At 37.9% G+C, this 25330-nt stretch overlaps 2 protein-coding genes across 3 annotated transcripts; one reads left to right on the forward strand and one right to left on the reverse strand.

The window, feature by feature from the left end:
- Positions 1-4006: 4006 nt before the first annotated feature.
- On the reverse strand, positions 4007-10204 carry LOC131364652 (uncharacterized). The gene is made up of 2 exons (XM_058407878.1): positions 10078-10204; positions 4007-8255 (listed from the first exon to the last, which is right to left on the reverse strand). The coding sequence occupies exon 2, from the start codon at positions 8240-8242 to the stop codon at positions 6173-6175; it is 2070 nt and encodes a 689-aa protein (XP_058263861.1). The 5' UTR covers positions 8243-8255; positions 10078-10204; the 3' UTR covers positions 4007-6172.
- LOC131364654 (uncharacterized) lies at positions 10158-16133 on the forward strand. 2 transcript variants are annotated; one of them, XM_058407880.1, is made up of 5 exons: positions 10158-10289; positions 10866-11039; positions 11222-11250; positions 11754-12238; positions 14286-16133. In XM_058407880.1, exons 2-5 carry the CDS (start codon positions 10875-10877, stop codon positions 14804-14806), a joined length of 1200 nt encoding a protein of 399 aa, XP_058263863.1. In that variant the 5' UTR covers positions 10158-10289; positions 10866-10874; the 3' UTR covers positions 14807-16133. The 2 variants fall into 2 exon arrangements, with proteins under 2 accessions (XP_058263863.1, XP_058263864.1); XM_058407881.1 differs by having other exon boundaries at positions 10230-10289; positions 10866-10938.
- The last annotated feature ends 9197 nt before the right edge of the window (positions 16134-25330 follow it).

Consider the following 25330-nt stretch of genomic DNA (forward strand, 5'->3'; position numbering starts at 1 on the left):
CTGTATTTCATGGAAAATGACTTTTTTTCCCCCTTTACCATACCATAATCGCTAGTGTACATCTTCTTTTTGTAATATCATCTGAAATGTGATTACAGGGCAACTAGCTAGAGAGTAACTGATCCAGCAGTAACTCCCCTTCACACCACACCTCTGTAATTAGTTTAAGAATCAAATGGTGCAGATGTTTAATTTCCAGATGTGAACATGGATAAGCTCAGTATAGACAGAATTGGACAATGATGATCCTCTAATCAATATAAAAATGTTCATACATAAAACCCCCAAAAATCTACAAACTCTCAGCTGAAAGCAGCAGTATTGAACTGAGATCAGCTCTTAAAAGAAAGCAAAGAAGGAAGGACTGGAGATGAATCATTTGGTTGGTGCAGTTGGAGTTTGGTGGAATTGTTCAAATTGCTAAGAGGTGTTAATAAATTCTATGTAATAATGTCTTGCCTCATAAATCCAAAGGAACTGATATGATGACGGGATGATTAGACCTTCGCCATCCAGGTCCTAAAATCTGACTTCATACTTGTGTGCACAAGAACCAGGAGTGAAGTAGAAATTAGGGATCACAAAAACATACAATCTAGATAGAAGTGTGTGTGTGTGGTGGCAGTTCTAGACCAGTTTTATTGAGGGGTCCAGGTGTTTTGTCAGAGAAGTACAACTAAGAACTAAAGAGAAATAACTGTGTCCAGTTAACTGTTAATAACAAGGTTGTTTGTGTGTGTGAGAGAGAGAAAGATATTACATAATTGAATAGTCAGTAGTGTTAATTAAAAACAGTAGTTTTGAATACTCAAGCCAGGGGGTGAAGCTTCTTCTCCTTTCCCCCATCAAGCTCCTTGAAAAACACTTTCAGCTCAATTCAACTGAACTGGAGCATGTACTATAGATTTGCTGATATCTGTGGTTAAAGACAAACCAATTTAAGGCACAACGACAAACACAATCAAGAAACACTAAAGGAATATCTATAGAGCAATAACATGGAAAATTTTAAGTCATGTAAATCATAAGACTTCACATTTCTACCATATGATCTGTAATTACACCCCTTTCCCAGCAACCCTTAACTCTTCCTCTTCCTTTTCTGCTGCTTCTTTCTCAATATCTGGATCATCACACAAAATGCACAACATTTCGCTTGGAATATGGGTTTAAGCTCATGCCAGCTCATTTGTGTTGAAGGAGCCTATATGGCGAAACCAGGATAAAACGTATAGCATGCCATCAGCTCAGATTAATCAGTGTTCATGAGGCTAAAGCTAAATGTTACAAATTTATAAGTCAGTTAAAGTCAATATTTACTTGATTATAAGTCAGTAATCATTAAGTTAACCAGTAAACCTTATCTGCTTACATTCAGCTCAATGTTCAGCTTTGATTCCTGCTTTGAATCAGTGATGCTCCAATCTGTAAGTGGTGGTTTAGCGCTGTAAGAGACCTGACTAGATGATGAGCCACATTTGTTCTGACTTTCACATCAGCAGCATATCACTGCAAAGAAATCAGTCATTGTGTTATTAGACTTTGTTTTGAAGGGGCCACAGAGTGAGGGGGTCAGACTCCTGTCTGGGTTGTTGATTGGAAGATCAGCTAAACTGAGCAAGAACCATAACCCTTTCTGCTCACTGTATCATAGCTGGCTCTGTGCTCTGACCCTAACTTTCTCAGCTGGGATTCTTCTTCTTCTTTTAACTTTTCCCTTTGGGGTCGCCACAGCAAATCGTCACTCTCCACCTATCCCTATCTTCTGCATCCTTAACACTAGCTTCATATCCTCATTTATTACATCCATATACCTCCTCTTTGGCCTTCCTCTTTGCCTCCTGCCTGGCAGCTCCATGTCCAACATTCTCCTACCAGTATACTCACTCTCCCTCCTCTGAACATGTCCAAACCATCTTAATCTGGCATCCCTAAATTTGTCCCCCAAACGTCCAACATGAGCTGTCCCTCTGATGTACTCGTTCCTAATCCTGTCCAACCATCTTCAGCTCTGCTACCTCCAGCTCTGACTCTTGTCTCTTCCTCAGTGACTCTGTCTCTAAACCATACAGCATGGCCGGTCTCACCACTGTCCTGTATACCTTCCCCTTGATTCTTGCTGATATTTTTCTATCACACAGAACTCCCAACACCTTTCTCCACCCATTCCAACCTGCCTGCACCCTCTTCTTTACCTCTTTCCCACACTCTCCATTACTCTGGACTGTTGACCCCAAGTACCTTCTTCACCTCTTCACTGTAATCTTACTGTTCCACTTCCATCCCTGTCATTCACACACGTACTCAGTCTTACTACGACTGACTTTCATTCCTCTTCTCTCCAGCGCAAACCTCCACCTCTCCAGATTTTCCTCCACCTGCTCCCTGCTCACACTACAGATCACAATGTCATCTGCAAACATCATTGTCCACTTTCTCAGCTGGGATATGAGAAGAAAAGTATTCCACTGTAATGTAATGTATCTGTGGCCATAATAAAAGGCTTCTGTCATGGGGTAATGGCCCCTGTTGCCCCAGCCGTGTGTGTTTGAAAATAATTCAGTTCTCTGACTGGATTAAGAAAGTCCCAAAGTGAGCACCAAGTGCACCAGATCTTCATGATAATCATGTGATGCAGAAGAGCAGCAACCTGACTCATCTACATGCTGACAGATCATAGCAGCACCATAAATCACAGACCAGCATATGTTTTAGCCAGAAAAGTACGAAAATTCAATACACACCATTTATCACTGTCAGAATTTACAGCAAGAACAGTACAATTATGAAGATACGCAATCGGAGACCATGCACACGTTTTTCAGATGAACTTTTGTGTCAGTTTATGAATCTCTTTCCAGCACGTCTTAATCTTTCCACAATCCCAGAAGTCTGAATTCAGACAGACACAAGATAAGAACCGTTCAGAAGTTTATTTACGGTTAGAACAGAATCTCTACTGAAAATTTAAATACTGTGTTTTGTGGGTTAGTGTAGTGTAAATATCACAGCAGGACCATAAACTGAATTTGAAACCTTCTCTGAAAGGGTGAAAGGGTAAACTGAAGCTGATACACTAAAACGATTTTATATGCACTTTATGCACTATATTACTATATATATATAGTTTTAGGACGTCTCCCTTTACATGCACGTGAATGTAATATGGAGTTGTCCCGCCCTTTGCAGCTATAACAGCTTCAACTCTTCTGGGAAGGCTTTCCACAAGGTTTAGGAGTCTGTTTATGGGAATTTGTGAGGTCAGGCACTGATGTTGGATGAGAAGGCCTGGTTTCTATAGGGTTGAGGTCAGGTCAGTCAAGTTCCTCCACACCAAACTCACTCATCCATGTCTTTATAGACCTTGCTTTGGTCACTGGTGTGCAGTCATGTTGGAACAGGAAGGGGTCATCCCCAAACTGTTCCCACAAAGTTGGGAGTATGAAATTGTCCAAAATGTCTTGGTATGAAGCTGAAGTATTAAGAGTTCCTTTCACTGGAACTAAGGGGCCGAGTCCAACCCCTGAAACACAGCCCCTGAATTCAATGATCTGGAGGGGTGTCCCAATACTTTTGGCAATATAGTGTATTTATATTCAATTCCATTTTATTTGTATAGCACTTTCAACAATGGACAATGTCTCAAAACAGCTTTACAGAACACAAGTTCAAGATTAATATCAGACTTTGATTTAAATTTATTTGTATTCATCCCTCATGAGCGAGCCTGAGGCGACTGTGGTGAGGAAAAACTCCCTTGAATGGTAAAAGGAAGAAACCTTGAGAGGAACCAGACTCAAAAGGGAACCTCTTCCTCATTTGGGTGACACCTGAGAGTGTGATTAAGAATCTTTAGCAACTCAACATCTGAGTTTATTATAGATTCAACACCAACTCCTCCATGCTGAAGTCTGTATTATATCAGTATTATATCAACTGATGGAATAGTTAAAAAAAAAAGAAGCTGAAAACAATGCGGAAAATTGATTTATTTGTCATTTTTGGAGCAAAGGAAGCCACAACAACAGTAATAACTAACAATAAATACAAATGCTAATTATTATATATGATGCCTGAACCTATGGTAGTCTATTTCACTCACCATTAAATTATATAATTTTTTTTATTGTATAATTATGGTAAGAATTATACAGTTGTGTACATCATTTCTCAGTTTAATCAGTAGAAATGTTTAAAATATTTAAATGGCATCGTAACAACCAGTACAGGCTCTGGACCTCTGAATGACCTTGAGCTTTTAGATGCAGTCGTTCTTGTGAGCTGTTATAAATGTACAAACCTGAGACTAAACTGATCCGTGATGGAGTGTAGTTAATGTATAATAATATATAATAATAGCAACAATTTCTCATAACACCACATTTTCAGTGCAAAAAGATCTGCATTATGACAGGTACAGGGGTGGTGATCTGTGCTGAATAATACTGCAACAGAAAGAAATGCAACACAGGAAGAAAACACAAACAAATTTAAAGTAAATTGTAAGTTCTACGACTAAAAGAAAAATATATTCATGGTTTTTTAGTGCTACTAACAAATCAAATTGGCGTTGCAAAATAAGCAATTAATTAAAGAAGTAATTATCAGTTGAACTGAACACCACATACAATAACAGCTTATGCTAAAAGCCCATGGACCTCTGAACATTTTACACACTGAATATTAAATTTTGATATGAAAAAGGTACTGAGGCACTTAGACTTCTACCATCATTAAGAATTATGCTCATGAATATGCACATTTTCAATTTAAGCCCGCCCACTGTCCTCTGGTAACCCCACTGGTGTAATGAAGCAATCTGCATGAACAACACAGCATTTTATGTAACTATTAAGAAAACAATATGTAATGCATTAGTTTGAATCCCTGACCTTATAACCGCATGCTCTGGGTGTGTTAATCCACACGAATGTACCAACAATTAAATTGTTTATTTTATTAATAAACAACAAGGGCGTGTTAACGGTTTAAGTAATGTTGCCCATAAAGGAGTGAGCTCCTGTCATGACTTGTGTGTTATAGCAATGATAAACAGCCTGTCACTCAACAATAAATACTCTCTCTCTCTCTCTCTCTCTCTCTCATCCAGCATGCAAGTTCCTGTGTATGGGCTGTTACTATAGAAACAAAAACATTAGAACAACTGCATTAATATCAACCTTGACCTCACAGTCACTTTACAACCCGAGACACTATCCACACTTTCTGACCGATCATATTCGTGAATTCAAACCATGTGGTATAAGGCCAGTCCAGATAAACTTACTTACTTACTTATTTATTTATTTATTTATTTATTTATTTATGTATGTATGTATGTATGTATGTATGTATGTATGTATGTATTTATGCATTTTTATGCGTTTATTTATTTATATATATATTCATTTATTTATGCATTTATTTATTTATAGATTCATTTATTTATGCATTTATTTATTTTAATTTATCCAGATCTTGCTGTAATGTTTGGTTTCAACATTAAAACTACAGCATGTTACACACTGGAACAAGACACTGAAAAAAATCTGATATCTAATCTTTAATTGCTTTAATTAATTTAGGATTTCATTGACAAAAATTTTGTACACATATCAGGACTTTAACTTTGTGAAATTTTGATCCCTATGAAGTACAGGGGTACGACAGAAAACTACTACATTAATGCTGCAATCCATTATACTCACAATTCAGAAATATCCAAGTCAATTTTCCCGGGTTTGATCTTTGGATATATTTTATCCAATGTAGTTATGGCTAGTGTCTGATATTGCTGAACTTCTGAAGAAGAGCTACTGTATTATATTTGAATTAATTCTCCATGACTAGAAATTACATCTCAAGATCAACTTGTTCGTCTTTATCACGGTAAAATTGGGCAAAAATCAAAGGGAGGAAATTAAAAGGATATTATTTTGTGAATCTAAAGTTCTACCATTTAGATTCTGTACTGTGAATAAGAGGCACCATACGGTTTAGATGCCAATTGTCGTTATGTTAAGAACTTGGGAGGATGAGCGAATGTCGCCTGATTGTCTGAGTTGAAAAATTGTTTTATTTCATGCTTTCCTACCGGAAGTAAGGTATTTCCAAATTCTATGACGGATTGCCACGTTGTGAATGAGTGGGCGACTGATCTTGGTTAACTCTCTTAGGCATATTCTGATACTTCTTCCTCTGTGAATCCACTTTGTGTGGCTTCTTGAATATGCTGTATCTCTTCAGGTTTAGCGGCAGGGAGAATGACAAGCAGCTCTCTATCAATCTTTTCCAGTCTTGAATTAGTCTTCCTTTCAAACTCATTCTTGTTCTTGAGCACAAGGCATAAGATGGCATTCTGAGCCATGTCACAGGAGTCCTGTAACTCGGAACGCTTTTGCATAAACCCTGGACTTTCCCTATCCATAGACAAAAGCATTCCCAGAGAACTGACGCTGTCCATGAGGTGTTTGCTGGACACCTCAGTGTAGGTGTTTGAGATCATGTGGACCAGGCTGGCGACGTTGGTGGCCTGAAAGGCTTGGCTGTAGAGCAGGTCTTTGCTGAAGAGCTTCTCGTTGTAGGAAAGTGCTTGTGTCTTTTCAGATGTGGTGGTAAACTCTTTAAGACTTGTGTGCAGGCTGGTTTTCACAATATTGGACACCATCTGAAAAAAGTGCACCATCTTCTCCCACTGTTGTTTCACTTTTCCCATCGCATCCAGACCTCTGACCAGCATTTGAATGGCAGTGTTGAAATCTATCTCTTTGACTTTACAGTTTCTCATGGTGATCAGGATTTCAGTCAGCTCCTTTTGGTTCTTCTCCATGTTCTCCACACTTCTGTCATAGAGCTCTCTGGTCTTGTTCATTTGAACTCGGGTCTGTTCTATGCGGAACCTGGCATTCTTTGATGCCTTTTGTGATGTGGTCATTTTCTCCATTTTAGCTTCTTCCTTATACATCATCGGTAGTTTGGGAGTCAGGGAAGGACACTTTGCCACGTCTTTGCTTCTGCTGTCAAATGTGCAAGCTACTTTTGTCAAATCTTGGATTCTTTTGATCAGTGACAAAGTTGTGGCTTCATCACATTCCCCAGCTGGTGCATATTTAGCTAGTTCTTGACAGATCTCAATGCCATTTTTGCATAAACTTTGGGCATTATGCTTTGATGCGCAGTTTGGGATTTTTTCCAAATTTGTCAAAATTCTTTCAAACTGCTTTGCTGGGAAATCTGTTACTGTAGCATTGTTTTTTTGATCATGCAAGCCGTCCCAGTTGATCTTGTCCTCCTGCACAAACTGCTCAATAATCTCTGCACATTTCAGGATTTCTCTAGACTTGCTATAGACGTTAATTTCATCCACAGGATCAGCAGCAGTGTTTTCACTCTTGATTTGGCTAACTGTGTCAGCGATTTTTGTGGTAGCTTTACAAGCTTTGGACACTGGTTGAGTCACTAGAGCCGAGAGTCCATTAAATACACTTGATATGCTGTCAGTCACAGCTCCAATAAAATCCATAGCCATCATTTCCCATCCACCGGGGAGGCTGTTCATTGCTGCCTTGTAACTCTGACGTGCTTCCTTCAGTTCTTCCTCCATTGTTTTGACCACTTTCTGGGAGCGTTTAACTGCTTCATTTGATGTATCCTGTCTCAATTTACTCTCTTCTAGTTTCTTCTTAATTTCTTCCACCTCCTCTCCGTAAAGGTTCCTAGCTTTTATACACACTTCCAGCAGTTCTTGGATAATATTGATGACATCAGCAAAACGCCTTTCTGTTGAATTGGCCAGCTGTAGACACTCATCTGCAATGACATGGATGTTCTCCAACTGGTCAGGGAGATGAGCTTGAATAATGTTATTGCTGCCTTCAAACAGAATCTTAACCACATTCTTCATAAATGTTGGAACATTTAGCGTGTGGAGTCTAATCTGATCCATGTTCTTATGGGCCTCATTGAATGCCCACCAGCCAGAGTTACACACTTGCATGAGGCAGGCACAAAATGAGTCTGGGTGTCTGATGTACTTGTAGCCATCTTTTGGTGGGTTTTTGTTGATGGAGAAATCAGAGTTGGAAGATAAACAGGCCAGTTCTGCCATGATGGCGATGGAGAGTGGTATAGGAGTTAGATACTCCTCCCAGTTGGCATAGGGTTGCATTATGTACTGAGTTTGCTTCCTCATCTCCTCTGCTGTGTTAAGGCTTTGATTTATCTTTGTAATTTGGGAATCCATGGTCTCTTTATTCCTGCAAAAGAGAACAGAAGATTTGGTTTAGTGAGATGGCTGACAAATTCAAGGATAAAATGTTTAGTGGTAAAATGTTGGGCCAAAACCAGATGCCAGGACAGCTCCAATTCTCCTTGGACCAGACTCTTTTAATTGTATTCAATATAAATTTGTTTAATATTTCTCTCGACCCTGTTCCTTTTCCCGAATCCCCACAACATGATGCTTCCACCACCATGCTTCAATGTGGAAGTTCAAGACAAGATGCTTTCATTATCATTACAACCGAATATAGAAGAAACAACATCCTCCAGGATGAAGTACACTACACAGTATCGCATATAGTGCATGTGTGGAAACCAGACAGTACAACACAAACACAACAATTTAGTCAGTGCAGCACAGACTAGTACACTGAGTAAAGTAATTGGTCCAGACAGCATATTGTTATTGTGATTGTAGCAGCAAAAAAGTATTGTGCAAAAATTGCAAAGATGTACAGTTGAGGTCATCGGCTGAGGTCATAGGCTGAAGTCACATCTCCCTTGCTGAATCTGTTAATAATTTAAAAGAAATTTATTTAGTTCTGCTCTGGATAAGCTATATTATCTAACAGATATTTACATATGATTCACAAGACAAAATAATACCTGAATTTATACAAACAAACCACTTCACTTGTTACATCCCCTCCATTCTTGGTACTGTGTGATGTAACATGGATGAACAACGACTGTGTTAATGTTTAGTTCATGAGTTCCTTGTTTGTCCTGAGCAGTTAAACTGACACAGTTCATAGAAAAATCCTTCAGGTCACACACATGTTCTGCTTTTTCAGCAACCTCTGCATATTTGACCCCTTTCTGACAGATATATGATGTTGAGTTCCATCTTTTCACACAGAGGACAAGAGAGGAACATAAGGTACAAATGTTTACTGATGCTCAACAAGGCAACCTGGTACATTAAGGGCCACAGAGATCTAAATGATTATTTTGTATTCTGGGAAACATGTCAATATCTCTAATAGTTTCTGAAGTAATGAATGAAGATGTAAGATATTTAATCAAAATAATTACAGTTTTTTTGTCCAAGACAAACAAGAGACTCATGAAGAACTCTCAGAAAACATTAAAACAGTAATGTGAAATACCTTATTCAAGGTATAAAAATCTGTCATTTTTAAGATCCCTCTTATTTCTTATAGATTATTATCATTTTGCAGTTTCAACTTATGACCTCAGCTGTGTGTGTGGGTTGGTGTTAATCTAGTCTCTGGGTATTGAGGAGCCATATAGTTCAGTTTTGGACTCAAAGGCATATTGGACATCTTAGTGCCATCTTATGCCTTTCGAAAAACAAAATGGAGGTTCTATGACTTGACGGTTTTCACTGAAGCCCAGCTTTGTGTAGTGTCCACATTTTTGGTTGTCAGCTGCTTCAGAGTTACTCCTGGCCTCAAAACACAAACAATGACACACTACACAAACAGAGCATTCGTCAAGATCGGTTGTTTCCTCGGTGGCTCATGATTTACCTCAGCGGAGGAACAAGAACATTAATAATACTGAATCCCTTTTTAACTTTCGCTTGTTTGGGTGAACATTCACATTCAGCTGTTGCAGTATGAGGAGGTTCTGCTTTAATAAATCAAGAATATAACAAATACTTAAAGTCGTGCAGTATTGCTCAAAGAAGTGAGAGATCTTTAACATTTCGATCTAAAAGCTAAGTGTAAAAAAACAAATCACAATTTCTATTGAATCATTCAGCCTGAAGAGCAGCATTCTGTTCTATATAAGAAAAAGAAAATAAATAAGAAAAAACAGCTGTTGCTTTACCTCGAGATCCTGGCAGCTTCTGCACTGTGTGGAGTGAAAATGAGCTTCTATAACAGCTCTGTTATCCTCGATAAGGATTTATTTATACCCTGAAGCCTCCTCCTTTTGGAACTTCGGCCACCCCCACAAAACCCCCCAGCTTGCAAGCTGCACCACAGCAGTTTAACTTTCGATACAGCCGTCAGCAAACTCGAACAGTAACAGGGAAAGAGGTGAGACTTTTGTTTTTTAATTTAATAAATGTTACTAGCTTGCATTTGGTGCATTGTGCTCTGTATACTGTAAGATATGTTCATAGGAGTTTAGTGAAATCTATATTTAAACACATTCTGGTATTTAATTTAACTCCTTCACAGCTTATGTAATAATACAAATTTATTAATTGTCTAATAATAAAGATGGAAATAAAGATATTTCTAGCAACAATCACTAAGGTAAAGTTTAATACCAAGATATGTAAATAGCTTAATACAGCTTTCTATAAACCATTGTGTTACATTGAGGTCATTTTTATTTTTTTTTCTTATAGAAATATAAAGAAAATAATTTTTTCACTTTAATATTTAGGTTATGTATAATAAATATGTTCTGAACTGATTTATGTAGGTGTTTTTTTATTTTTTTTTTTTTATTTTTTACACAGCAAAACCCTGCCATTTTGTGTGGACTTTGTTTTCGTGTATATAGCATATGTTTAAATAGATTTGTAGTAATTTATATAATTTTTAATATAAAACAATTACTATAAAATGTTAATATAATCACTGTAGGTATATCTCTTCTTTCAGTGCCATCATATGAAACATGATCAGGTTTCTTCTATCAGTGTTCGACTGGTTCTGCAGTTTTGCAGAGTACCTGGTAGGTACACATCGAGACTCTTGTCTGTTTTGGCACTGAGGTGGTGGAGTAAACAAGCTCTAGATGTCAGAACGGCTGAGTCACTGACTGTCTTCACGTTAGTACGTCACTCTGGATAAAGGCATCTGCCAAATGCTTTAAATGTAAATGTATATGTTTCAAGGAAAGAAGGGTATCTTGCGATGCTTCTTATGACAGTCTTACACTCTCTACAGTAATGACCTTTTCGGAAAGGATATCAAGTAACAAATTTATTTTATTTACTTTCTGTTTCTAATATTAGGTTGACCTGACCCAGTCCTATTCATACGAGTAAGTAGAACACATTTACACAATTTACATATGACTGCATGGAACAGAAAGGTGTCGGAACTCAGAGTCCCCTCCGAGTGGACATATCACAGGGTGGAATCTTTAATTCTGCCTATTTCTATTATTTCAATAATCTTACCAAATGAACTCAAATGTACTTTCAAACTTCTCATCACCAAAAAATCCCCTCTATTTCACCCTTCTCAGCACTAGTTCTGCATGATTATTATAAAAGTTATACATGTGCATTAATCAAAAGCTCAAAAGCCTGATATTATAAAGGATATATATTTGATATATTTGCATTACTCAAAAGCTAACTACTAATCAGTAGCTAAATATTTTGATAGATATTTGATAGGTATTCAATATTTGATAGATAACCACTACTTCTAGGCAGAGCATTGCCATTTTAAATCTAGGCTAATGTATGATGTATGATATCTATGTAATTTCTCCGACAAAGGCCTCATCCTGATATAATGATTTGTTTGTCTTTACAGAGTTGTGGTGAAGAATACAGCCCAGTCTGTTATCGTGCCTCTGAAAAATTGCATCAGCTCCCTCGACAGAGTCTACGAAGCACTCGTGGCTACAGACGTCCATCCATTTACTGGACACTGCTCCAACTACGAGTACATCAGGCAGCAGATAGTGCAGGCCTGGCAGAGTATGCAGCTCTCCGATCAGGCAGCTACGACATGTCTGAGGCGTCTGGATGAGGCGTTGGAAACTCTGACACGGGACAAGGGAACACTCACACGGCAGAAGAATACTACAGAGTGCACCTTGAACAGCTTGAGAACAGAGCAGGATTCGAATGAAAAGTTGCTCCAAAAATCTCAAGAAGCTTTGCAGCAGGCCGAGACAAACCTGAATTCAACAAAGGAGATGATACAGAGGCAGGAAAGAAGGGAAGAAACCGCTTCAAGGGTCGCACGTGTAGGGCTGGCAGTGACTCTTATACCATTTATTGGATGGGTTGTTGGTAAGTATTTGAGGATTAAGATAGTGAGCTGTTTTCACATTTGCCTCCGCCCAGTGTGTGTCCTGATCTCCCCATGCTTCGACAGTTTTCCTTTGGGTTTCCTTCTTCAGTCCATCTCTGGCATTTCTAAGTTGTCTTTAGTGTGTGAATGGGTGTGTGTGTGTGTGATTGTACCCTGTAATGGATTTGAAAATGCATGGAGGTCAAAAATATGTGCTGTCAAAAATATTTGCGCCCTTCTGATTTCCTCCTGATATTCTTGCATATATGATGGTGTTCGATTCTCAAATGTAACATGACAAGGAGTCTATGAAGCAAAAACACAGCCTTTAAAGTCATAAAATTTTAAATCAGATTCTAACCCATAACTGCCCCTAAAAAAAAACAAACTGATTGAGCCAATGATAGCAACCAAACAGGCCTGATGACCAGAGATCAATCTTTCACATTGCTGTGGGGGAATTCTAACCCATGCTTCCTTGCAGATTGTTTAATATAGCCACACTAGAACACTTTCAGTTACCCATTTAAGGTCCAGCTACAGCATCTCAGTGTGGATCAAGTCAGGGCTTGACCAGGCCACTCCAGAAACTTTATTTTGGTTCTTTTCAGCCATTCTGAAGTGGACTTGCTGTTGTCTTACTTAATCACCCAGCTGCACTTAAGCTTTATATCACAGACTGAAGTTTAAACATTCTCCTTCAGAATTTTCTGGAATGATTGTTTCAATTGGCAAGTCTCCCAGATCCTGAATTAGCAAGACATTCCTATGCCATGGTGATGATGCTCTTATTGTGAAATTCTGGGCTAGCTTTACGTCAGATGTAACAGGACTCATATAAAAAAAAAACTACCATGTTATAGACTTGGGAGACGTCTAGGTGTGTTTAGCAAACATGAGATGAACATGTTTGTTCTTCTTGGTTAGCGGTGGTTTGTGTCTTGGAAATTATTTTGCCTAATCACGTTCTAATGGTGGAATCATCCTTATCTGAGGCCAGTGAGGCAGTTACTGTTTTTAGATGCTTCCCGGTGTTGATTTATGACTTTCGAATGCACTTTTGGACCAAAAGGTCTCCATTTAGAGATAACGTTTCTCTCTCACTCTGCTTTACTGGACTTTCAGAATCTTTTTTTATCATAACATAAAACTGAGCTGCTTATTGAGACTTAAACTTTAAACTCATTTCACATTGCTGGAAATGTTCTATATATAATTCAGTGGGTCTGGCAGTCATCAAGCCTGGGTGTGTTTAGTCTAACTGAACCCAGATATGCATTAAAATCGGGTAAATGAGGTTATAATTAATAATGAAGGGGGCAGTTGCTTTGTTACACAGCACCAGGAGGTGATTAACATTTTTCCTTCAATAAATAAAACCATCCTTTAAATCAGAAACCATTAATATGCAAAACAGGAGAAATCAGGAAGGGGTCAGAAACTTTCAGTTATTATGAGACCTTGGAATTATGTGGTTTAATCCTTACAAATGAGGGTTTTATTTTTATTTTTTAAGGAATAAATCACTTGAGGGTGTACAGTTATAGGAAAATACTGAATAATGAGGCGACCATCTGCTAAGTCAACTTACAAACCAGAGTCGCTTATTTCTCTTCTATCCTCTTCATTTACCACTGATTATAATAATATCTATTTAAGAACACCTCTTGCAGGAAATGCAGTATTCATGTCTCTCATGTTGTCAAAGTCGTCCAAAACCGGACACTAATCTCTGACACTGGAGACTGGTTCCGTACGTGTAAAATGTCTTCTTATAGAAAGCTTCATCATAACAAGCACTGATTTTCTGTGTAATTTGTCCTGCATAGCTCAGAGATTATATTCAGCCTTGCTGTTAATAAATCAACAACTCCTGGTTCTCTTTATTTACTATTATTTCCACAGAAGAAAGATAACAATTCAGAGCCATACCCTCAAGTGAAGAACCTTATAAAGAACCTTATGATTCCAATAATCTGTCTTTGTGTTATGTCCTTTGGATTGCTGTGTCTACCAAACAGCTGAATATAAACACTTTCTCTACAGGTCCTGCGTTGATGATTGGTAGTGTGATAGAAATGAATGAAGCATCAAAAGCCTTGAAAATAGCTGAAGAGGAGTTGCAAAAGTTTAAGAAACAAGTGGAAACTTACACAAGCAAAGTGTCTGACCACAAGTTCAAGATTGTCCAGACAGATCGTAACATCCGTAAGATGGATCAGAAACTGAAGCGGATCCTTAACCAGATCGACATGCTGAAAAAGCAGAGACGGAGTCTGGCCGAGTTGCAGCTGAAGGTGAGGCGCTCCGTTCACGTCCTGAGTATCCTCAGCGGCCAGGTCAACGTGTTGGAGCAACACACTCGCGTGTACATCGTATACGAGTATGTGCTGCAGGTGATGGAGGAGGTGATGCAGACGGCAGAAGAAATCACAGGGAACAAGCTGCTCTGTGACACAGAAGTGTTGAGACTCGTCGGGAAGATGAGGCAGAACAACCGACACCTGAGAGCCATCTGTGCTTCACGAAATAATGCTGGAGCCGAGAACTTCCTGAATTACATGTAACCTTGTTTTAACTAATTTGCATGGCAAAAAATCACTAATTATCATTTAAGAACAGTCAGTCCCTCCAGGATTTTCAAGGTTTTGTTTTTTGTAATTGTTTCAGCCAAAGACTCAATTTTAGTGCTTTTTCTCACAGGGTCCTTCTTTTAAACTCCTACAAGTGAAGACACATACAGTATATAATGACGTTACATGAGAGCTGTGCTCATGTTCAGCACTCTTCAATCGAATCGTCTTTGGCTCAGTGTGGGTTGTGACGTCATAATTTCTGCTCCTCAGAATATCAGTTACTTGTTTTTGTGTTCTTTTCAGCGATCGCCAAATCCTAGAGAGACTGGCATTAATAAAAACACCACAAATCTATTAAAAAACATGATGATTTATACTATTGGGTTTACACCGATCAGCCATAACATTATGACAGGTGAATAAGTGAAGTGAATAACACTGATTATCTCTTCATCATGGCACTTGTTAGTGGGTGGGATATATTAGGCAGCAAGTCAACATTTTGTCCTCAAAGTTGATGTGTTAGAAGCAGAAAAAATGGGCAAGCGTAAGGATTTGAGCGAGTTTGACGAAGGGCCAAACTGTGATGGCTAGACCACTGGATCAGAGCATCTCCAAAACTGCAGCTCTTGTGGGGTGTTCCCGGTCTGCAGTGGTCACTATCTGTCAAAATGTCTTGTAAGCATCTTTTGAGTCTTGTAGGTATCCTTTAAGTCCCTTAAGTTGTGAGGTGGGTTCCATAGACGCTCCACCTCACAACTTACAGGACCTAAAGGATCTGCTGCTAACATCTTTGTGCCAGATCGCACAACACTCCTTCAGGCATCTAGTGAAGTCCATGCCTCACTGGGTCAGGGCTGCTTTGGCAACAAAAGGGAGACTAGCACAATATTAGACAGGTGGTCATAATGTTATGCCTGTTCGGTGTATAGTGTGCCTGTTTTGTGTTTAGTAAAAGTTTTATTCAAATATCCCTAGGAGAATAGTGCATGAAAATATTTGTGATTTCTGTAATTAATAAAAAATCTCATGATGTGTCAACATTTTGTCACAGAGTTTAAACAGTCAGCTAGCAGTATGCAGTAACTGACACACAGTTATAGAAAAGTGTGCGGTATTTCTTCAGAATATTGTACAGAGTAGGTCAAATGAAAATGCGGTTAATTATCTCTGAGGACTCAAGAAGAAATACTGAAGCATGTTTGGAAAAGAATGTTAAAAACACAAGCGTCTAAACATGTCATTATTGGTTGTATGCATTTAGAACACAATGTCTCTATATATGAGTGAATATATTCTTAAACAATAAATCATAAAACACCCATATGCCAGTGTATGGTATTCAATTTCTGATTTAAATGATGATTTTATTTGGAAATGTTAATCACCTGGTGCTGTGTAACAACTTTTGAACTGCTGTTGCATCAGTCAGCTTTCAGAAGGAAGGAATTAGTGCTGAGTCTATAATGAACTCTGACCTATTAGTCCCTCGGGAGATCTTTGTTCCTGTTGTAAAAAGGACATTTACATTATTTCCTGTCCAGTGTCACCTAAATGAGAATGAGATTCCCTTCTGAGCCTGGTTCCTCTCGAGGTTTCTTCCTCATATCATCTCAGGGAGTTTTTCCCTCACCACCGTCGCCTCAGGCTTCTCATTAGGGATAAATTTTAGAGATAAATAGGAACTTAATTTTAAACTTTTCTATGTTTCTATATCTCTGTAAAGCTGCTTTGAGAGAATGTCCATTGTTAAAAGCGCTATACATATAAATTGAATTGAATTGAATTGAATTGAGAGAAACTTTGTCTCCAAAAGAAGAGAGAAAACTTTTACAACATTTAACAGATGCCCTTATCCAGAGCAACTTACATTTTATACAATTGAGTATTAAGGGCCTTGCTCAGGGGCCCAGCTGTGGCTGCTGGGTGGACCTGGGATTTGAACTCAGAACCTTCCAATCAGTAGGCCATTAGCTTAACCGCTAAGAGACCACATCCCCAAGAGACCATCTAAAAGTAGCCACTCCCAGAATTTTTCCAAATGTGCATTAATGACTCTTCGAAAGTCATAAATCCATTCATCCGTCCATCCATCCGTCCATCCATCCTTCCATCCATCCATTTTCTATACCCGATTTCTTCCTAATTAGGGTCACGGGGATCTGCTAGAGCCTATCCCAGCACACATTGGGCAAAAGGCAGGGGTACACCCTGGACAGGTCACCAGGCAATTTGGAATTACCAATCAACCTACATGTTTTTGGACTGTGGGAGAAAACCAGAGTACATGCAAACTCCACACAGAAAGGCCCCTGCCTGTTTGAACCCAGGATTTGAACCCAGGACCTTCTTGCTATGAGGCAACAATGCTAACTACTAAGCCAACATGCTGCCCAAGTCATAAACCAACACAGGGAAACATCTAAATACAATATCTGCCTCATTGGCCAGAAATAAGATCATGACTCCATTAGAACAAGACTGGGCAAAAATCGTATCCCAAACCACCGTTAAGCAAGAAGAACATAAAGTGTCATCTCATGTTTGCTAAGTAGATACCTAATGACTTCACTTTCCAACATCACCATTTTCAGCTAACTCCAGAAACACCTTACAGATGTTATAAAACATTGTATTTAAGTTTCTCAAAAGCCAAAATTGATTTTTTCAGCCAATGTCCAAGGAAGATTCAACTAACATTCTTCCAATAGATAGCAATCAAACATCTAGCTTGTAAGAGACAGGTCCACCAAATTCTACTTATTAAATGCTTAGTATACAGAGTTTAGGGCCTAGTGCTTCATGCTTAAGGCTAATTGAGGAAGAGGACTTTTCAGAGATATAGTGGAACCCTAAATCTCCACACATTCCCACATACAGTGAAAAAAGCTACCACTCTGTGTATTACAGTCATAACAATAATCCCAGAAAATGGGACTAAATTTATCATACAAATGATCCAGTTATATTGTATGAGTCAGGTATTGATATTGTACACATTCATCTCTTTCAAATCTTGTATCCAGTCCTGTCTCATCCTTTCAGAGTTGTCTTTGTGGCTTCCTCTTATTGTACTGTAAAGCTGTGTGACCTTTCCTTTACAGAAGCCATACAGAAGGCATAACATTATGACCACTGACAGGTGACTGATGATCTCCTCAAAGTTGATGTGATAGAAGCAGGAAAAATGGACAAGTGTATGGATTTGAGCTTGAGTTTGACAAAGGGCCGAATTGTGATGGATAGACCACTGGATCAGAGCATCTCCAAAACTGCAGCTCTTGTGGGGTGTTCCCAGTCTGCAGTGGTCAGTATCTATCAAAAGTGGTTCAAGGAAGGAACAGTGGTGAACCGGCGAAGGGGTCATGGGCAGCCGAGTTTCATTGATGCACGTGGGGAGAGAAGGCTGGTCCGTGTGATCCGATCCAACAGACAAGCTACTGTTGCTCAAATTGCTGAAGAAGTTAATGCTGGTTCTGATAGAAAGGGGTCAGAATACACAGTGCAGGATGGGTCAGGGCTATTTTGGTAGCAAAAGGGGAACCAACACAATATTAAGAAGGTGGTCATAATGTTATGTCTGGTCGGTGTATTATATAGTGTTTTTTAACAAGCAGCTTTAGAAACATAGGAAAAAAATGATAAAGTTTAAAGTGAAGTTACTATTTATCCCTAACATTTATCCCTAATGAGCAAATGGGAGCCAATGCAGCGTGGATAAGATAGCAGTGATGTGTTCTTATCTCCCCGTTCTAGTTCGGACTTTAGCAGCTATGTTCTGGACTAACTGGAGCTTGTTTCTCTTTCTACTGGAACATCCAGACAGTAAGGCATTACAATAATCCAACCTAGAGGTAACAAAAGCATGAACTAGTTTTTCTGCATCATGAAGTGACATCATTTTTCTTATCTTAGTAATATTTCTTAGATGAAAGAAGGCTACCCTAGTGATACTGAGTTTCCCCACTGCACCACTTCTCTAATCCTGTATCTTTGTACACACCGATCAGGCATAACATTATGACCACCTGCCTAATATTGTACTGGTCTCCCTTTTGCTGCCAAAACAGCCCTGACCCAGTGAGGCATGGACTCCACTAGATCCCTGAAGGAGTGCTGGGGTATCTGGCACCAAGATGTTAGCAGCAGATTCTTTAAGTCCTGTAAGTTGTGAGGTGGGACCTCCATCACAGTTTGGCCCTTCGTCAAACTCGCTCAAATCCTTACACTTGTCCATTTTTCCTGCTTCTAACACATCGACTTTAAGGACAAAATGTTCACTTGCTGCCTCTAATATATCCCACCCACTAACAGGTGCCATGATGAGAAGATCATCAGTCTTATTCACGTCACCTGTCAGTGGTCATAATGTTATGCCTGATCAGTTTATGTGTGACCTTCAACCTTTTACGTTATCTTTAACTTGCACTTGTCAAATTTTAAAACCTGGAAGAAATTTATATTAAAGCTAGAATTAATTCAGAAATGATGCTGATGCTCAATCTCATAAGTTGTGTAAAAGCTCCTGGTTACACGACTGCGCTTGACTATATAGGACACAGTTATAGAAGGGAAATGTTTTATAATCTCTCTCTCACATCAGATGAGGGTGATGATTTATATTCTAAATTTATATAGTTCTGTAAAAGCTGCTTAATGTCCATTGTTAAAAGCACTATACAATGAATAAAAATGAATTTTATAAGGATAAGAACAGTATTATTCTGTCCCTCTTACAGAAAGAGACAAAACAAAGAACATGGACACAAATAAAGGAAAGCTGGGCGTTATTTCTGTGGAGAGTTACTGAGCCCCAAGCCATGAGGAGGTAAGCTGCTCCTACTCTCCACTGCCAAGTGCATGAGGGATATAAACACATGCTCTTTCAGCTAATGTGAAACTGAAAGACTGGATTCCCGGAAAGTACCGGAAAAGTTCTTGTGATTGATAGCTTATTTATCACTCTGAACAACCCCAGCAATGCTACGCTGCCTTTCTGAGCTGGGTCAGAAACTTGTTGACATCGTATTCAAGTTTCTCAAGAGCAAAAATAGATTTTTTCAGCCAATGTCCAAGGAAGAGGCAACTAACATTCCTCCAATAGATAGCAATCAAACAACTAGCTTGTAGGTCCACCAAATTCTATTTATTAAATTTAGTTTAGGGCCTAGTGCTTAGTGCTTAGGGCTAATTGAGGAAGAGGTCATTTGAGAGATATAGCTGAATTTTTTTTCCACACATCCCCACACATTCCCATATGCAGTAAAAAAAAAAAAAGTTATCTCACTCTGTATTACAGTCATAACAATAATCCCAGAAAATTGGACTAAATTTATCATACAAATGATCCAGTTATATTGTATGAGTCAGGTACTGATATTGTACGCATCTCTTTCAAATCTTGTATCCAGTCCTGTCTCATCCTTTCAGAGTTGTCTTTGTAGCTTCCTCCTATTATATTGTATAGTTGCGTGACCTTTCCTTTACAGAAGCCATTTTGTGCAACAAAAGTTTTTAGTGTAGAAAATGGGTGTAGTTGTAAATAGTTAAATAGTCGAAGTGTCATAGTGAAAGCGGCATCAGGGGATTTTTCTTGTAACATTGATGTAGTCACTCAGACACAATTAAAGGCTGGGGAGATGACAACAAACATTTCAATTCAGTTCTACTTACACCAATCAGGCATAACATTATGACCACTGACAGGTGACGTGAATAAGACTGATGATCTCCTCGTGATGGTACCTGTTAGTGGGTGGGATATATTAGGCAGCAAGTGAACATTTTGTCCTCATATTTGATGTGATAGAAGCAGGAAAAATGTTTGATGAAGGACCAAATTGTGATGGCTAGACGACTGGATCAGAGCGTCTCCAAAACTGCAGCTCTTGTGGGGTGTTCCTGGTCTGCAGTGGTCAGTATCTGTCAAAAGTGGTCCAAGGAAGGAACAGTGGTGAACCTGTGTGATCCGATCCAACAAACTAGCTACTGTTGCTCAAAAATGCTGGTTCTAATAGAAAGGTTGCAAAAATGTTCACTTGCTGCCTAATATATCCCACCCACTAACAGGTGCCTTGATGAGGAGATCATCAGGGTTATTCACTTCGCTTATTCACCTGTCAGTGGTCATAATGTTATGCCTGATCGGTTTACGTGTGACCTTTAATGTTTTACTTTATCTTTAACTTGCACTTGTCAAGTTTTAAAGCCGGAAGAAATTTATATTAAAACTAGAATGAATTCAGAAATGATGCTGATGCTCAAGTGTAAAAGCTCCTGGTTACACGACTGCGCTTGACTATATAGGACACAGTTATAGAAGGGAAATGTTTTATAATCTCTCTCTCACATCAGATGAGGATGATGATTTATATTCTGAATTTATATAGTTCTGTAAAAACTGCTTAATGTCCGTTGTTAAAAGCACTATACAATAAATAAAAATGAATTTTATGAGGATAAGAACAGTATTATTCTGTCCCTCTTACAGAAAGAGAACATGGACACAAATAAAGGAAAGCTGGGCGTTATTTCTGTGGAGTGTTACTGAGCCCCAAGCCATGAGGAGGTAAGCTGCTCCTACTCTCCACTGCCAAGTGCATGAGGGATATAAACACATGCTCTTTCAGCTAATGTGAAACTGAAAGACTGGATTCCCGGAAAGTACCAGATCCTGGAAAAGTTCCTGTGATTGATAGCTTATTTATCACTCTGAACAACCCCAGCAATGCTACACTGCCTTTCTGAGCTGGGTCAGAAACTTGTTGACCTGTGGAAAGTTCTGAATGCAGACTGACTAACTGCTGTCCCAAATAAATGACACATTGAGCTAACAGCATTGTGGTATTGGTTGTAATGGCTTGAACCATAACTCTACAAGAAAACATTATCAGAAAAGAATTTCATTCTTCATCACATAAAATATATGTTTTTGTTTTTTACAATGTCTGGATATTATCTCACTCTCAGGTGTCACCCAGATGAGGATGAGGTTCCCTTTTGAGCCTGGTTCCTCTTAAGGTTTCTTTCTTATATCATTATAAGTTTTATTGTCCATGGGTTTTTTTTTGCTCATTTGGAATAAATATAAATATATAAAGTTTAATATAAATGTAATATTAAACTGTGAATTTCTTGTACTCTGTAAAGCTTTTTTGAGACAATGTCCATTGTTAAAAGTGCTATACAAATAAAATGGAATTGAAATTGATAATAAAATATATTACTATGTTCTCTGAGTCTTATAAATCCAGTAAACAGGGCAGTCTGGATACGATGCAGAGCTCAAAGTGTCCCAACATGTAAATTAGAATAATATTTAACAGTATATCAATGTTAGAGGGTGAAGAGTGCACTCGACCAGTCTCGGGCAAAACTACATTATTCTTATAAGTCCTAGCCTTTCCTGTAATCCTGCTTTAATCTGCTCTTCACTTTCACTTTCTCTAAAAGAGCAGCTGTTACTTGAGCTAAATAAGGAGAGAGATAAATATATATGAGGGGGGGGTTGAAAGCATAGAAAGGGGGGGGGGTTGAAAGCGCAAAACAAAAGTACCTACTGGAGCTTTCACTGATCCGGTTTCAGCCGGATCACAGACAGTGAATAACAGTAAGGTTTGATTCAGACTAAATCAGAATAAAAAGGAGATTTCTCATTTATCTTTATTATTATTATTATTATTATTATTATTATTATTATTATTATAACTAGGATTTAGCTAGAAGTCTGACAGCTGTGTGAATAAAATAAATAGATTCTAGTATATATGGAGACTTGAATAAAAAATAAATGGAAGAACAGCATAATTAACATCATTTAGTCAAAAACTAAATAATCTAAACAAGGATTTAAATCAGTTTAAATCAGGAATGTTCCAAATATTTCATACAGGTGAATGTGTTCAGGTAAAATGGCTGAGTAAAAGATAAGAAAGAAGAGGATTTTTTTAAATAATTATTTATTATTTATTTTTAAATATTTATTAATAAATAAATAAATAAATAAATAAATAAATAAATAAATAATAATAATAATAATAATAATAATAATAATAATAATAATAATAATAATAAGTAAGTGAATTTTATTTATTTATTTATTTATTTATTTATTTATTCATTCATTCATTCATTCATTCATTCATTTATTTATTTATCTTTACTTAGAGACCCAAGCCACAATTTTCTCACTTCAGATATGTTTTTCTTTAAATTTATAAAGTACTTTTAGCTTATGGTGCCACATGACTGACTGATTAGATAACTACATAAATAAGCAGGTGTACAAGTGTTCCTATTAAAGTGGACGGTGAGTCTATTTATATCTGTAACGTCAGTGGACCAAAAATGACACCCTGATCATGGGGGCCCTCTAGTGGCGAAACCTTGTCTCTGCACCCTTTACAGCCGATTCAAACGAGAAATCGCTATTAAGAAGCCAGTTTCTTTTACCTCAAATAGTTTATTATAAATGTTAGGAGTGTAAAACTGAAACATTGGCCTTTTATCTGAGGATAAATAGTCGAGCTTCGCTCACAGAAAACACAACAAGCCTCTGTTTTATGTCAAAGGCTTTTAGCGGAGACAAAATTCACTTCTCTTTACCAACACATGGGAAATGTAGTGCATTCGCGGACATTTTTAATTCGCGTTCTCCGACAGCGAACTACATTTCCCATGAGGCACCTGTGCTCAAACGCCTCCGTCAAGGTCTCGCGGACTCAAAACGGCGCGTTCTGATTGGACAGTTCTTTATCCGCGTGCTCTTCGTCAACTAATCAGCAAGTCAAATAGCCGGTTTTGCTTCTCGAGCACACTGCAGTGATAAAAATAAGCAGCTGTGTTGCCAGGTCCGGTTTTTTTACACCCCTCACAATTCAGATTTAGTATATTTAAGCGTTTAAATCACTGAAAATATTAAAAGTGTGGACTCCATACATATACACTGAGGTTACAGGTGAAATGACCTGTTTAAAAGATCACTTAAATATCCCTTTAGTTAATAAATAAATCATTGCATAAGCGACCTTCTCAACAGTTCATGCTATATATAACCACATTTATGACATTTATTATTAGTAAGTTTAACATTAAGAGTAACTTATTTATTACATGTATGTTCAGTATAACAATAAGCATGTAATAAGTACAGTGTTTCCATTTTGTTATAAATGAAATCATATAATCATTAATGTTTATAAACATGTTAGGAGACTTATTTGGGAGTCATATGTGCTCTGAACAGAGGATTAGGGTTCAAGCACCAGCACTGCCAAGCTGTTGGGGAATTGAGCAAGGCCCTTAACCCTCTCTGGCTGAACCAGGGGGGCTGTATGATAGCTGCCCCTGCACTCTGACCCCAACTTCCTCAGCTGGGATATGTGTAGAAAAGAATTCCACTGTGCTGTAATGTATGTGTGCTGAAAATAAAGCTTCATGCCATCTTCTTATTAACACTAATGGAACGAGTATCCAGTGTCAGTGCCTTGTTGTGTAGAAATATTCTTAGAATATTTTGAACAAACCTTTGCTGAAAAAAAAATAACTGAATAAATATTATATAATTATGTATTTAATATGAAATAAATATTTAATATTTTCTAGGCAGTGGTGGCTCAAGAGGTTAAATTTGATCAGTTGATCAGGGTTCAAGCCCCAGTAATGACACTGTTGGGCCCCTGAGCAAGGCCCTTAACCAACTCTGATCCAGGGGAGCCGTATCATGGCTGACCCTGTGCTCTGACCACAACTTCCAAAGTTGGGATATACAAAGAAAGAATTTCTGTGTTGTAATGTATATGTGACAAATAATAAATAATGTATATGTGACAATAATTTCCTCTTCTTCTAATATTGTAAATGAAATGTACTAGAGGTTCAACATATATATATGTATATATCTTAAACATATATATATATATATATGTTTACATATATATACATATCTTAAACATATATATATATATATATATATATATATATGTATATATATATATATATAAATAAATTGGTGTGTCATTACACCCTTATTAGAAGGTCACCAGGACATAGGGATTCACCTTTTTGGGTAAAATTTCAAACCACTTTTTTAGTCTTATTAAATTAAAGCTGGTTTATAGCAGTAAGTCTCTATAGGAACTATAACGTGTAACTATAAACTGATAAAACGTGTGTGTGTTGCTCTTTAATAAATAACAATTTGTAATCTTTGGCAAACTAAATTATTGTCAAGTAAGAGGGTTAATTCTGTTGGTTTGGGACTCGATGAAAATAATCCACTTCAGTGAGGTAAATTTACCCCACCTTCATCAAACCACACCCTCTTGATGATTTCTTTTCTCTAACATCAAGACATGAAGTGTTTTATTCCTAAAATGTTATATTTCCGTAAACACAGCTGAGTTGAGAAAAGTGATTCAGGGTAAATTTTGGCAAAGGGGATAAAATAAATAAATAAATAAATAAATAAGACGTGTTGTTTTTTTGGGAGGGATTTCAGTTAAGCTGATGATCTGG

The sequence above is a fragment of the Hemibagrus wyckioides genome, linkage group LG14, assembly GCF_019097595.1.
Source record: "Hemibagrus wyckioides isolate EC202008001 linkage group LG14, SWU_Hwy_1.0, whole genome shotgun sequence".
Lineage (NCBI taxonomy): Eukaryota > Metazoa > Chordata > Actinopteri > Siluriformes > Bagridae > Hemibagrus > Hemibagrus wyckioides.

Coding starts and splice junctions, on each gene's coding strand:
- LOC131364652 (XM_058407878.1), bottom strand. CDS start 8,242: ATGGATTCCCAAATTACAAAGATAAATCAAAGCCTTAACACAGCAGAG.
- LOC131364654 (XM_058407880.1), top strand. CDS start 10,875: ATGAAACATGATCAGGTTTCTTCTATCAGTGTTCGACTGGTTCTGCAG. Junction 11,040..11,221: donor CACTGACTGTCTTCACGTTA/GTACGTCACTCT, acceptor TTCTAATATTAG/GTTGACCTGACCCAGTCCTA. Junction 12,239..14,285: donor ATTTATTGGATGGGTTGTTG/GTAAGTATTTGA, acceptor CTTTCTCTACAG/GTCCTGCGTTGATGATTGGT.